Source organism: Diplotaxodon limnothrissa, linkage group LG18 (genome assembly GCF_057381915.1).
Source record: "Diplotaxodon limnothrissa isolate DT_005_m linkage group LG18, D_limnothrissa_male_GT1.1, whole genome shotgun sequence".
In the NCBI taxonomy this organism is placed as follows: domain Eukaryota; kingdom Metazoa; phylum Chordata; class Actinopteri; order Cichliformes; family Cichlidae; genus Diplotaxodon; species Diplotaxodon limnothrissa.
The window spans coordinates 4,857,817-4,873,618 of record NC_140613.1 but is presented as its reverse complement, the minus strand read 5'-3'; the positions used below and the strand labels follow the sequence as shown (position 1 = coordinate 4,873,618).

The following is a 15,802-nucleotide window of genomic DNA, read 5'->3' as shown; positions in this document are numbered from 1 at the left end:
AATAGTACATTTCCCTTTTTTAGGAAATGACCTGTATGTATCTGTGTGAAATCAATAAAAGGATCAAGTACTGCATTATCTTTAATTACATTGATAATATTTATTTATGGTGAAACAGTGGTAAAATATCGCTGTTGCTTTCGTATAAATGAAGCGGACATACCTGCGTGGCCGCGATCTAATCCTGTTTACATAAAGTAAACCTGCTCCCGAGCAGGTTTACGCTTACGGCTCTGTTGCTATGACAGCAAGTCCCGGATGAGCTTCGGGGAACCGAACGATCCAGGATCACGCGAAATCGTCAACAATCAAATCCAGCTAACTTACTTAGCGAGGTACCAAGAACGGACCCAAGGTGGAGACGGAGGTGTCGTTTGGTCTTGCTTTCCGTGAGCTAGCCAGGGAGCACAGCCGTTTATTGACATCTGCAGAAGAACACTGCCGCTAGCTAACTGCTCAGCGCGGCAACCACACAGCAACAACAACAACAACAACACACAGGGCGCCCTCTGACCCCGGAAGGACACACCGTCGCAGCGAGAGGGCGTCACCCGTCACTATGGCAACATAAACAAAACATAACTGTACAAACAGAACCCCGAACAGCCCTGACCCGCTACATAGCCCCCACCTAAGGGGTCAGTCGTCCCCGACGACCCCATTACCCCACACAAAGTCCTCCAAATGTCCAGGTGCCTTCTTTTGGCGCACCGGCCGGTCACGACCGGCGGGGGAAAAGTCACTCGGGTCAGAACATGGGGTGCCACCATCATCCCACTTCTGACACCAATGTGGCGAGCTCAGACAAGGTGGAGACGGAGGTGTCGTTTGGTCTTGCTTCCCGTGAGCTAGCCAGGGAGCACAGCCGTTTATTGACATCTGCAGAAGAACACTGCCGCTAGCTAACTGCTCAGCGCGGCAACCACACAGCAGCAACAACAACAACAACACACAGGGCGCCCTCTGACCCCGGAAGGACACACCGTCGCAGCGAGAGGGCGTCACCCGTCACTATGGCAACATAAACAAAACATAACTGTACAAACAGAACCCCGAACAGCCCTGACCCGCTACAATATGCTGCTGAGAATATAGCCCAGAAGAAGCGGATAGTATAGCTTTTATTTTGGAAAGAGCCATTTCTCTGTAATAAACTCTCTTTTCCAAAGATGAGTGATTCCTCAATCAGATACAGGGCTCGCAAAATCGCTAGCCCGACGTCCCGGTGCTAGCGATTTTTCCAGTCGGGCTACCAAAATCTACCTCTGCCCTGCCCGTCGGGCTATTGTAGGAAGGAAAATATATGTCAATGCTTTTGCATTCTTTCGGAAATGTAGCTGGGTAATTATGTCATTGGCATCGATGAGCCACTGTCAATATGTGACATATTGAAATCGCGTTTGAATTTGCGCTTGTTTTTTTGCTTTCACTTTGCAATCGCACGAACTGTGTATAGAGAGCGACAGCACTGATTGGTGAGTGATGATAATTTGTGCACCAATTCCTCTGACATGGTATTATCAATCGTTAGCTTACTATGCAAACATGACAAGTGAAATCTCCCGCAGCAAGCTTAAACATGTGAGAGGTTGATCGCGCAGAGAATCGCTGACCGTTATATGTGTGTGTGTGTGTGTGTGTGTGTGTGTGTGTATAAAAGCAGCAGGATATATATTTTAGTTCTGCTGAGCCAAATAGTATTTAGTATTTATTTATTTATTGTCATTGTCAAGAACAATGAAATTGCGTTTGGGGCTTCCATACAACCCAAAAAAAAGAAGAAAATAATAAATACCCCTTAAAACCCAAGTGTACATATTTAACCCAGTGTGACTCCAATGCAATAAGACAATCCTTAGCAATAAGACAGGTCAGGGTGAAGAAGTGACAGCCAAAGAAAAGCTTTAGCACAAAACGGAAAAGTTATGACAAATCAGACTATAAGGCAAAAAGAAAGTGCAGCTTTATGGTTTCATGGACAAAAGAATTTCTGTGGCTGCGATATGATGAGCTATATAACCGGGGCTGCACATAAGTGGTCCGCAGGTGCGCATTCGCTGTCAAAATAAAAAAAAATACGCGCACAAGATATGAAGTTGCAACGCGTGTTTGCATACATAAGATTTTCTGGAGGAGGACAGAAATTTGTTTAGAACTCTTAAAGATGTCGAAGAAGCTCCTTTAAGCAATTACTTTGGTGTTCCTCCACCTCCAAACAAATGTCAGAAGGAGTCCGAACCACAAAAGAAGCACGTATTCTCGGAAAAGTGGTTGCAGGAGGTGAGCTGGCTTCAAACAAATGATGAACGCACAGAGATGTGGTGCGGAATGTGCCGTGAAAATCCCACTCTAGCGGACAAAAACAGTGCTTTTTATATGGACGCAAACGCGCGTTGCATCTTCTTATCTGGTGCGCGTCTTTTATTTTGACAGCGAATGCGCACATGCGGACCACTTACGTGCACCCGTGTAAATAACATAATGTTCTGCCGGGTGTGTTGTTGGTTTTCTCTCGATTTCTGAGTCGACAAGCGCCTTTGTTACTGGGACCAGTCATTTTAAGAAAGGCCCCCATTAGAACCCATGAGAAATGCAAGTAATGCATTATTGCTCAGTCTGCAATATCTTTCCCAGAACAAACACCAATTGCAAATAACATACTAAAAATAAACCTGAAAAATCTGTTTAGAACAGCGTACTATGTTGCAAAGAGTGAACTACCACTGGCAAAATTTAGCAGTCTTTGCAAACTTCAAAAAGCAAATCTTGGTTCCACTTGTCACTTACCCGTGATTTCAGTGGAAATTTCAAATTCAGGATCTGACACAGACTGATTCATGTCCTACACAGTTCTTACAAGTTCATAGAAATTTCTGTTCAATTAGAACCAAGTATTTGAGTTGATGATTGTAATTTTTATACAATGTTGTAATTTGTTTTTCAACAATTTTTTGATTAATGTTTTGTTTCCTTTACAATATTATACTTTAATGTATAATATTGTAAAGGAAACAAAACATCAATCAAAAAATTGCTCTCTTTTTTTATTCGGGCTACTTAAATTTATTTTGGGCTACCAAAAACTGAAGAGTCCCTGCCTGAAGGGCTACCAGGGATTTTGAAATTTTGAGAGCCCTGAGATATATTTATTTTTTTAATTACTTTTGTTTCAGCAACATTAAATTTAAAAACTGTACTTTTGAGTTAAAATATATATTTATAATTTTAATAAATGACAAATTAAAAAGGCATGAACATTTTTTGTATCGAAAAAATATCGAACCGTGACACCAAAGTATCGAACCGAACCGAACCGTGAATTTTGTGTATCGTTGCACCCCTAGTGTAAACGTATGTCAGGAAAAGAAGCTCACATGCTTTCATTAATGAATGATTAGTTTTATTTATAGTTTTCTGTTCTGCAGATTTTTTTTATTTGCACTCTAATGAAAACAATTACATAATGGTACATTATAATCAGCTGCTTCTCCAATGGGTCTCTCAACTACATTCCTGCTCTGCAGCCTCTGAACTTGACGTAAGAGCTCATGAACCACCCGCTGCAGGTTCTGGTTAGAGTTCACTTCCACACCAGAATGAGCACTACTGCTGGCAGCTATGGTGGAGATCCTTGGAGTACATCTAACAAAGGTCATTGCAAAACTAAACTAGCTGGGGCTAGCTGCTTAGCAGCAACTCGGGTCTTTTACTAGTGAATTACAGCTGGCTTAAACTGGCCTCCTGCTGTGCAGAACACCATGATTTTCTTTTTTATGTATAAAAACTACAACAATTGGATGAATGTATCTTAATAACCTGCTATCACCCTTTCACTTGTTACACTTCTAAAAACATCTTGGAAAAAATGCAACTAAGTTAAAAAGGAAAAAAGAAACAGAAATGCTACAATTTAATACTTATGTCCACCAATTACAGAGTCGATCATTTATTTGCTGTATGTGACTCTAACAGTGTCGCATTCTTCCTGGTACAGGCTGTACTGCGGGAATATCTTGTTCTCACGGCTTCCCCGTACTGTGGGTGCAGAGATGCAACGAGACCAACGTAGCTGTGAGCGCATCTGTGATTAAATGAGTCGCAGGACGGACACACTTGGGCGGCTCTGTATGATAGACTGGGGCAGTAATAACAGACAGAGTGTACTTCACTCAACACCAAATAATAGGACTCTGTTAAAGTCTGGAGGGGTAGAATACACTTTGTCCCTGTTCGTCTCTGTGTTAAATGTGTGAGAAGAGAAGGAAACCTCTCCCAACACGGTCGCATCTGAAAACAAACTCCGGGTTTGAATCCTTCCAAACCAAGATGTGTTTGGTCCTTAGGTCACGTTTTCGCACATATCATCCATCTGAAAATCTGTTGTTGTGTGTGAGATGTGGTTAGTCATCTATTTAGAGCTCTCACTGATGCCTTCCTCTGACTGACAGCATAATCAGTGACTCACAAGCTAACAGCCACGAGCTTTCTACATGAATTATAGGTGATGATAGCAGGAAGATGATGGTGTACCAGTTTATGTGCATATTAATGAGGCACATGAGATAATACCAAGTCTGAGGTTGACTCTTTGGTAGCAAAAGGAGTAAAAACGGACTCAGAATTTAATAAAAACATGTGTTTTTAATATTTTACTTCAATAATCTCTGGGCTGTGTAGGTGGAGCGGGTTCCTGCTGTGCGCCATAGCCATGCTGCTGGTCATCTTCCCCATGTTCACCTTCCCCAAGAAACTGCCGCCCCGACACAAGAAGAAGAAGAGGAGGAAAAAGCTGAGTCTGGACGACCTGTCCAGTGACGACGACGTCCTCAAGGAGAAGAGCAACAACAAGACCCAGACGGTCACTTCGTCCATGGGCTTTGGCAAGGACATCAAAGGTACTGGAAAATCGATGATGTCAACTATTAGAGGAGTGTTTCCCAGAACTATGAGGGTGTGGGCTGTTTAAATATAACTCTTTAGTTCAATTTATTGACCTTAAAAGACGAGTTCAGACAGTCTTTCAAGTCTAATGAATGCAGAACCCAAGTCAGCCTCCTGTAATTGAATAACAGAGTAGAGGCTTATCGTGTAACTGCAGCTACCAGAGAAGAGAATAAAGCAGGAAGATTTCTACTATTAAGAGCCGTTTCTGAGAAATATGTTACCCTAAAAATCAGTTTGGGGCCACAAAACATATTTCAGCATTATAATGATTATTCACAGCTTATTGAGTATAAATAACCCTGTGAGCATGTCAGTAATTCATATCGTATACCACATGTTTCTACTCTGCAATCCACAAACTTTTTATTTTCATTAAAGTAACATTGGGGTTTTTTTTGCATTTAGGAAACGTGACTAAACTAAAGAATTTGTCAGTTTTATTATGAAACAGTTGTGACGTAGAGAGAAACAAAAACACCTGTTAGCATTTTTAGGCCTGCTTTGAAACAAAGTAGCTGTAACGCTAAGATGTCCCCTGTGAGTCCCAATTAACCACGTTAAAATTGTCCCAATTTAATAATTAGTAACAGGAACAGGATAATTAGGAGTAATTTTGACTGAAAGCATACTGCTAAGCCAGCAGTGTTGGTGGTCAAAGCAAACATGTAGATGTAGTTATATCACTGTTAAATTCTGACTTTCCTCCTTGACTTTCATTCTTTTGGATTTGGAATCTGTAGCTAGTCAGCAAAATTAAGAGAATAAGTAACCGGATGATACATGGAGGCAATGACACGCAAAATATTACAACTTTTTTTCCAGTACACAACAGTATCCAAAACAATAAATGATGAAATAATTTCCTTAATCACGATCATCTAGTTTTCTTTCAAAGCCACGCGGTTCCACTGAGAATGGGCTAAGAGCTTCAGTTTCGAGACGCCCGGGTTAAAGCAATAGCTACACTTTTAGTATAGAGAATAACTTCTACAATAGGATTTTAAAATAGGATGGGTACAGAGTAGAAAGATATAAAACCATCAGTTATATATCTCAGCACGCACAGCAACAAGTGAGGCAACAACAGATGGTTTAGAGCCGATCGTTGTCCACAAAAGTCCTGTTTTTGTTTCGTGTTGACCCCGCTGAAAGCCACAAGTCGAAGCAATGAAATGACCACATACTACATTTGTTGCTGGACCTTTAATCTCTTCAGGATTGCAACTAAATAAAAATATACTTTTCGCTACATCGCGGTAGCATCTTTGATGATTTAAGCAGACTTCGGTGTTGCTCAGGCAGCTCCTCCTGAAAAGGTTTGACAGCAAAGTCAAGAGAACGTGTTACGTGTTACTGCAAGCTTTTATTTTCTTCTGAGTGCTGCAAAGTTTGGAAAAAGAAGTCCAAATGGAGTTGGTTTCATTGCCCCTCTTCACAGCACTAATTTAGGAACATTTAGCCAAGGGGGTGGTTAAAGTTTTGATTTGAAGTGCCAAATTAAGGAAGTAGTATTGAAGGCTTCAATTTTAGCTGTTGTTCGTGATTGTGAGGATTTTTACAGGCAGCCCTTGACGGGCTAAATGGTTCTCTTACCCCCGTGTGAAATATTTCACATTTATTTACAGCCACTTTTTTCCCAGTTGAGTGGTTTTATTTATTTTGTGATAGTACAGCTCTGTTTGTTTTTTTGTCATATTTTCTGTACTCCTGAGAGTAGAAAAGCTACTCTAAACCTGTGTGCAGTGAACAGCGTGTGTGCAAATGTGTACAAATTTTGACAGCGTGCAGATTATGAGGACAGTTGAACTAGTCTGTCTCAGCCATCTGTAGTTCAGACTGAATCACAAACGGATTTGCAAAAATCAGAAGGGTTTATTTTCACTGTTGTGACGCTGACAGAAAAAAACCCCAAAAGCTTTACTTTGTGTTCATGTTTTTTTTCTTCACCCTCTTCCAGACCTACCTAAAGCCGCAGTGAGGATCCTCAGCAATGTGACCTTCTTGTTTGTCAGCCTGTCCTACACGGCAGAGAGCGCCATCGTAACTGCTTTCATCACTTTCATCCCTAAATTCATCGAGTCTCAGTTTGGGATCCCTGCCTCCAATGCTAGCATCTACACTGGTGAGTTAAATGTACACATTTTAAAGAGCATTTCGCCTCACCATCCCACCTCTGAAATCCTGCAAAGACTGAAAACTGGGCTCAATAAATCTGTTTTTTAAACTTAGAATTTATTTCTCATATTAAATGAAGCCTCCTGTGATTTTCCTGCAGACAGCATGCAGACAGACCAGAATATTCATACGACATCCAGGGCTTTAATTTGTGCAACTGCAGCGCTGGTTTTATCGGAGAGCAGAGCCAGAGAGGCTGTTACCCTAGCACTGCAAGCCAGCACATTAATAATAAAGAAACTGCTGTTCTTCAAATGAAGGGGGCACCTGGGACGCTGAGCTGGAGCACTGAGTGCATCACACACAAAACATTAAGAAACACACAAAGATACAAGCACATTAATGTCCTACATACACTCACAGTCACACGCCGATGCACATGCACACTTAAACGGGCATACAGGCTAATACTTTAGCTTAAACACAGAGCGTTTGAATGCTTGTTGTGCTGATTTTCTGTATTTGATCTGAACAACAACAATCTAGATGGATAAATAGCATTTCAATGTGTTAACGCATGGGTTTCTTTTTTGTGTGAACTGTCCCTTTAATTTGAAAATCCAACCTGAGGCGAATGCTGCCTTGTATCAGGCGATCCATATAGAAGTGTACAGTCCTGTTTAAAGCCATCCCGTTGTTGTGGCTGATAAATAAAGCAGCTGAAATGAACATGACACTCGGGGCTGACGACCTTTTTTAGTGGCTTTGGTTATTTTGGTAGACGAGAGCTGTTTGCAGTTGGACCACATGTGGAAGTCTGCGTAATGCTGTTGTTTATCAGGTTTGATGAACTCTGCACATATGAAATAGCTTGCAGGGTATACAAGTCTGTAAGAAGGAGTGCTTCAATTAGAGCAGGGGTGTCAAACATATGGAGGCTGGAACCTGTAAACTGAGAGCTGATTGGGACATACATTTGACATTAAATATATGTGCTGTGTATGTGTGGCCATTAATGTGACTCTTATTCACCACTGTGGGCCCTCATGAAACTGACTTGGACTATTTTAGGAACTGAAAAGTCAGAGTGAGGTCATTTATGATTCCATTTCATCCCAGATTTAGGAAGTTATTTTGTTACTGGAGAAAATATAAGGCTACTTACAGCTGCTCCCTTACTCATAGGGATAACTCCACAAAGTTAAAGTGTTTCAGAAAACATTCGTCCATTGATTCTTTTTTTGCTGCTTACATGAATCACAAGGGCGGCAGTCTAAGCAGAGATGCCCTAACTGGTCGCCTCCTCAGCCAGTCGTGTCCTGTCTCCAGATCTTCAGATTGTAAGGGACAAATTTATGATAGAAATTCTTTTTATAGTGAAAAATATCAGAACCGTACACACAGTGGAGTCAAAAATGACCCCACTCAGTCCCTCTAAATGATTCTCACTCTCTGTACGGATTATTCTTTGCTTTGAATTTATCATTTTAATAAAAAGAAAACGAGCAAAAAACAAAACAAGACTTTGCCCTTTTAAAAAATTGATTTTGATTGCTGTCGTCAAAGAACAGCACATCATTAGTCACACTTGTAGGTAACCATGAGTCATCTGAACTTTCCACACAAAAAACTCGATTACTGAAAGCGGAGTTTATAAACACCCAACAAACTACCGTAGTGTTTTTCACACTGGTTCTGCATTAATGTTGTTTATTCCTTTCATTCCTTTTAGCCACATTAGTATGATTTTTCTCCAGGAAATTACATCTTGTTATCAGAAATGTTTTAGTGTTTGAGTTGCATAACTGTCTCAGCTGTAGGCGGAGTGGGCTGTGAAGCCTGTGATTAGAACTGCCACTCATATATATTTTCAGAATATGCCATCCTCCGGTGAGTGAAATAAAATTATTTCTTGGGAACCTGCTCAAGAGTTTGTGAAGGTCCCAGGACCCCAATTTGGTATCCACAGCTGTTCACTTTAAGGGGCCTGAGTGGGTAGAGCAAAGCAGGAGCCCCCACCAGCCTGGAGTTACGGTGCTTTCCCTTCCCTCATTCAGCAGAATAAGTAAGATAAAGTGTAGGATATAATTTTGTGCCCACGTCTTTAGAGTTAAATCCACAGTTTAGTGTTTTGTCCTCAACTGTGGAAAAAAAATCATACTCGGTTTTTGCAGTTTAGTGTCTTCTGTACTTTAAAGCTTTAGTGAAAGCATGTTGATGTTGTGTAGCCACACTTCTTTTAGCTTTAAACCTGCGATCATCAAGAAAGAAACAGAAAATTCACCCACTGATCACTTGAAACTGTTCTTAGAGCCCCAAACTGATTTTGTTATCAGACACTGCGTTGGACATTTGAACACAGGTTACTTTCTTTAGGAGCCTGCCTCAAGTGGCCTTTAGAGGAACTGCAGTTTTGTGGCACTTGCACATATCGGCTTCTGAGATTTTGATGCTTGGTTTTGGATTTAAATGGCCAGTCAGTCTGTAATCCACGTGTCTTTAGTCATGCTGGCATTGTGTTTAACATTTCTAGAACAATCTTGAACGTAGGGCAGGTTTCATTAAGGAGGAAGCATTGCTTACAGAGAACCAGACAGTGTGGTGAGCTTTTAATGACAGTCACTTAGGACTGAACAGATCTGGGGACTCCCTGAGGCTAACGGCTGGGCTTTTACCCTCGGGAACTACATACCTTTATGGACTTTTTCCTGTTATAATTCCCATTTAACAGGAATGCACACGTGATATATTACACATACCAACTAATTACAACTTGCAACAGCAGTGTTTTTTATGTGTTGTTGGGTTCGTGATATAGAGTTAAAAAAAGCATGGAGCCGCTACTCTGAGACAGAAGCTTCCTCCGTTAGACTCCATCTTCCAAGCTGAGAGGACAGACAGCTGCACAGGACACATTATCTAACACCTACTGAGTGAAGAGAGCATCTCTGCTTGGGTTAGAGGCTTCACTCCCTCCGAGGCTACCCACACTATAAATGTGTGCTGTCATGGCAATGCAAGGCTGCCCGGAGGTGGATGTTGTTGTGATCGCTGCGTTTTCTTTAGGATCTCATTGAAGAGAAAGCGATAGCTGCAGTGGCCACAGCTACACAGTGTGCCGCCGATTTGATCTGTGAAAGTCCAGCTTGAAAGCGAGCTGAGGCTTGAACGATAAACATATGCTTTGCTCACAGAGAAAATCATCTCTGGCCCTTAGTCCAGATAATTTACCTGCCTCATCAAACGCATTGTAACTATAGAAACAAAGTGCAGTGCGTCATACTCTGAAACGCACACACGGTAAAAAGAAAAAGTGAATTCCCCACAATGTGCAGCCGCAGGTTTAATTGCTACAGGATTAGTTTATATTGACTTCATTACCCTGGTGAATTTATGGCCACTTGGTGGCAGAAAAGCAGCACAACCAAACTGAATTACCACGTCTAGTTTTTATGGCTAATGAGTCTGCAACACGCAGCGTCCTCAAAGACTCAAATATGAAGTAAAATTTCAAAGACAAATATTGCAGTTTCTTTAAAGGCTACGGAGCCCCCCAGGGGACATGGGAGAAAAAAAAATTACGGAGGAAAAAAAAAATTAGGGAGGAAAAAAAAAATTAGGGAGAAAAAAAAATTAAGACGGACTTTTGCGAGCGCTCGCAAAAGTATTGCGAGATCTCGCAAAACTCCAACAATGGCGGCAGCTACTTAGTTGTAATATTACTCTTTCTGGGTCACAAAATACACTTTTAAGATATTTTGAGGCGTGAATGTAGTTGTGTAAACGTCAGATACCTGCTCGGTTTACAAGACATCACATATTTGCAAAAGTGCTCCGACGTTTTTGGAGATCTGACACCCACTAGCTCGAAGCTAACGGGAGGTCGAGACCTACTACAGCCGGGAGGAACACCGCTTTCCCGGCACATCGTGCCTCGACCTCCCGGTCGGCTTCGAGCTGGCGGCCACTAGCTCGAAGCTAACGGGAAGTCGAGACCTACTACAGCCGGGAGGAACACCGCTTTCCCGGCACATCGTGCCTCGACCTCCCGGTCGGCTTCGAGCTGGCGGCCACTAGCTCGAAGCTAACGGGAAGTCGAGACCTACTACAGCCGGGAGGAACACCGCTTTCCCGGCACATCGTGCCTCGACCTCCCGGTCGGCTTCGAGCTGGCGGCCTCCGAAGAATGCGGCTAAAACTTTTGCGAGAGCTCGCAATACTTTTGCGAGCTCTCGCAAAAGTCCGTCTTAATTTTTTTTTTCTCCCTAATTTTTTTTTTTCCTCCCTAATTTTTTTTTCCTCCCTAATTTTTTTTCTCCCATGTCCCCTGGGGGGCTCCGTATAATACGACCCCTTTTTTCCTCCAGTGAATTATCAGAAAGCAGGTCAACAGACAGAGTCCCAGTTCATTTGTCTGTTCCTCTTTGTCACAGATCTTGAATTGCTGCCGTTTTGGTATTGAAGCTTTGAAAAATCCCATAATAGAAAAGAGTCTTTGTTACTTTGTTATCTCCTGTATTGATGAAGCTGTGAGACCCCACCTCCATTTGCCTCATTATAAACTTTTCATAGTATAAAGGTAAAAGTTTCTGTGGCTGCAAGTTATTGTAATCTGCTGATCCTGAGAGGTACGGGTAAGACTTTTTTCCACATTTGATTATTTCTGTTTGCTTGTCTTTGTCTCTTCAGGTGTGATTATTGTACCCAGTGCCGGCGTGGGGATCGTCCTGGGCGGCTACATCATTAAGAAGCTAAAGCTGGGCGCTCGCGAGTCGGCCAAGCTGGCCATGATCTGCAGCGGCGTGTCCCTGCTCTGCTTCTCCACGCTGTTCATCGTGGGCTGCGAGAGCATCAACCTCGGAGGGATCAACATCCCCTACACCACCGGGTAAGGAGAAGCTGGGCGGGTGAAACCCGGGGAGGTGGTGGGTCGTGCTGCATCACAGCTGACGAGGAAGACCGACGTCACTTCGGCGTCAATGCCACTTCATTCATGTCTGAATTGAGTCTTTACACTGGGTCTGTGTGTGCTGTTCCTGCAGTGATGTTGTTGTGGAGGATGTAGAGAAACACTCAAAGGATGGAGGAGACAAAGACGAAGCTAAGAATAAACAGACAGAAGTAAAAGAAAATCAGACTGACTGAGGAGGAGGGTTAAAGAAACTGAGTAATGAAAGCGGCTGAAAGAGTGAAGTCAGCCAAATAGTTCATCTGGTCGTTTAAACACATGTAATCTGTTCCTGCCACTTTTCTCAGCCTTATTTCATGTCCAACTTTGTGTAATGTTGACCTCGGCCCTGTTTTTATGAGCATCATCTTCGAGCCTCAAAAACATGAGAGGCAGCATCCTCCCTACCTGGATAATACAAAGTCTTAAAATGCAGTGAGGTCTCTGGATTCTGGTGGGCTTTGATTTGATTTCACACACTGTTTATTTACTTTGGTCCAAATCAGTCGATGAGTTTGTAAACGTGTAGATTTTCCCCATGATTTGGTTTCTTTTCACACAGAACAAACTCCATAGAACGTAGCGTTTTGTGGGAACGAACAGATGAACAGAATCAACTTTTGGAGGTACAGGAGGTGTTTAGCTCAAAGTTGGCTTGGCTCACGTTCACATCCCTAAACAAATTGCTCTGAAGTTTGTTAAGACATGACTGAGACCTCCTCCAAAGGATCTCTGTGGATGTTTTCATCAGCACCAGAGTGATGACTGTGTTCACACCTGCATCTGTGAACCGCACCGAGAGGAAAAAACAGCCCAGAGTTTGATTTAAACAGACTAAACAGCGCAGTGTGAAAACACACTGATAACAACACAAGACATTTTGTGACAAAGTTTTTCTGTGTGGCGGAAAAACTAAACATCCAAACACCAGCCTACAAGCAGACAAAGCTCTTGCAACGTGCATTCTTGCACTTTGAAGTCATGTCCAGGACATTTATTACAGCGTTTTGTTGGCCGATATTTGTGTAAAGGACTGATGTACTGCCTGTTGCTAGAGGCAAAGACCAAAAGTACATCTGTACAAGAGGTGGGCGATGGATTTTCTGGATCTGTGAATGGTTCCCCTGTAAGGCAGGCATCAAACTTAGTTACAGACACGGAGAGTCACAGACGCCCTGCACGGGTCATCATTCCTGTTACAGTTCACGTAACGTCCAACTGAAGGATGCACGCATAGTCGGTGGCACTAGCATTTGTCACTTGGACCAGAGTGGATCCTAGAAACGTCTTTAAGACTAACAGATGTTTAAGACCTCTGCCAGAAAACAATGGCGATGTCACGTGATCCGAAGGCTTATGCTGCCTTCCTTGTACCTCACAGGTTATAGGTCGGATTTGGAAAAACGGGCGGTGACTTGCTCTGAAGATGGAGCCATTCAGCCATCAGTGCAGCGCCTGAGTACAGCACAGTGTATATATTTTTTCTCAGTCTAATAATACAGCTGTAGCACGTTCACTGATAGAATCCAGTCGGTTCTCTGTATAAGACTTTTTTGCCTAGCTGCAAATACTGTGTGAACAGTGAACACAAAGTTCAGCAGTTATACTTCCAACTTTGCACTTGAGATAGAAAGCAGCATTAACTCAGTCGGTGTCCAGACTGAAAAGTACATCGTGGTTATAATATCATTATAGGCCCTGCTGCTTGCACTGACAGTGGCTGGTGTTGTAAGCAGGCTATAAATAGTTTAGTTTGCTTGTTTGCTAATGTTGCTGACATGGTACTGTAATGAAATGGTGCCTTCATGTGTCTTAAAGATGATCAACCAAACCTGGAGGGCTGGCTGATTGTGAAATGCTCTCTGAATGATTTCATTCAGCCCAGTTTGTCACTTATAACAGACTGTAACCATAAACCTCTGCTTTTCACTGTAAAGGGCATCTGCAGCTATTTCAGTACTGACTTCCAGTGACACAAAAATACATTTGTTACCTACAATCACATGAAGCAGAAAGTTTTCCCCTATTTCTTTTCTTCTAATTGTTTCCTGTCACCCGACTGACGTATCAGTGACGTCTGCTCCAAACTGGTCTGTTTGTTCGATCTTAAAAATTTAGAAAATGTCAGAAAAAATTGGCTTCACGGTTTTCCAGGTGACATTTTCAAAGAGCTTGTTTTATCTGACATACAAAAAGTCAAAACTCTTCCATTAAAAAAGGTAGAAAAAAACCTCATGAACCTCAGGAATGTGTTGGTTTCTCAGCGTTATTATCTGTTCATTTCCTGTACTGCATTTTTTAGCATTATTCTTATTCAGAGAAACAGAATAACTTCTTGGCTGTTATTTATTTATTTATTTATTTACTAGGAAACCTTGGTGGGCATATCCTCCAGCTTTATAACTATATAGCCTTTATAACAGCTAGATGGTTACTGAAGACAATTAGCAGCAGGTTTATTTGTTGACAACATAATAGGAAAAAAAGAGATTTTATCCTTCAGAATAAAATATTTGGCTAATTTTCTTAAAATGTTATAGCTGCTGTAAACCGAACAAACTCAAATCTTTGATATGAAGCCATAATAAAACATCTTTTCCCCTGCAATCATCCCACACAGTTCTGAAGTTCATTTTTAGTCATGTTTTTAGAGGCGGCACAAGTTTTTGGCCAGATCTGCTCCATTCAAGTCTGCAGTTTCATCAACCTGACAGCCCTTAGTTGTTTTTTTCAGCACCTCCCCTGGTGTCATTCTTTTGCTTCTCCTTCCAGATGTAAACTTGGAATCCTGACTCTTTCCCTTAAACCGCAGACATCCGTTTGCCGACTGCAGCGTGGCCTTTCTCCTGTTTAATCATTTCCCGGTCTGACCGAGTAGGTGGTAGTTTTCATCACCCCATCTGTGGCTCATGTCAGGGAGGAAGCGAATGTTCGGATGAGTGCAGGATAACAGATAACGAGCCAGTGAACGGAGGCGTTTTCTTTTGCACAAAGCGTCCCTGAGAGCGATTACATGGCAACCGTGGAAAATGTCCAAGGACAGCTTGGAAGAGAGGATCTTTGGCTGCGTGCCCTCTCTGTTTTCTCTCTCGTTTGTCCCTCTGGTCTTTTTTTATTTCCCTCTGTGAGTCTGTCTGTCCCTTTCGCCCTCCACTCTTCATGTTTAATTCTTTTCGATTCCCTCCCTTCTGTCTCCTTTTCCTCGTCCTCTCTCTGCTTTTTCCTCTTGTTCGTCTGTTGTGTTTTGATGACAGCTGCGTCCATCCAACCCTACTGCTTAACTTGTTGTGAACAAAATAGATCAGGACGTGCCAGCTTGGCACAAACTTTTACATGGACGAAGGAAAGAAGAAATGATTCGTTTTTCTACGTCTAGGACCAAGGCCACTGTGACCTGAAAACAGCTTGTTTTGCCCATAACTTAAGAATTCTAGTTTTTCTTTTTGGCTTTTCCCAAACACGTCAAATCGTCTGAGTGTTCAGTGAATTTCTTTATCTGTCAGATTTCTCTGAAGAAGATTTGTAACTTTTTCCTCACGCAGTGTCATCATTACTAAATAAAATAATGGAGAAATGTACCGAAAGTGCTCATTGAAAAGCTGTGATGACTTTTCCATCAGCCTGAGCTTTACTTTGATGCTGCTTATCAGTAATGTGTTAGACAAGCAGTCACTATGCGGATCAATGCGAGCAAGAAATGAGCTTTTACACAGTGTTTAGTGTAATGATGTCGCCTGTTAACAGACTGAATTTGACTTAATGCCACTAAGTGCTGGGATTAATTTGTTTTCAGTG

General features: G+C 42.1%; 1 protein-coding gene across 1 annotated transcript in view; it reads left to right on the top strand.

Annotated features, from left to right (window-relative positions):
* Positions 1 to 15,802, top strand: part of LOC146612921 (solute carrier organic anion transporter family member 5A1-like) — a 48,342-nt gene that overhangs the window by 27,322 nt on the left and 5,218 nt on the right. The window contains exons 3-5 of the mRNA XM_085377184.1: positions 4,678 to 4,895; positions 6,902 to 7,066; positions 11,749 to 11,947. Coding sequence (XP_085233310.1) covers positions 4,678 to 4,895; positions 6,902 to 7,066; positions 11,749 to 11,947 — 582 coding nt within the window. The remainder of the gene's footprint in view (positions 1 to 4,677; positions 4,896 to 6,901; positions 7,067 to 11,748; positions 11,948 to 15,802) is intronic.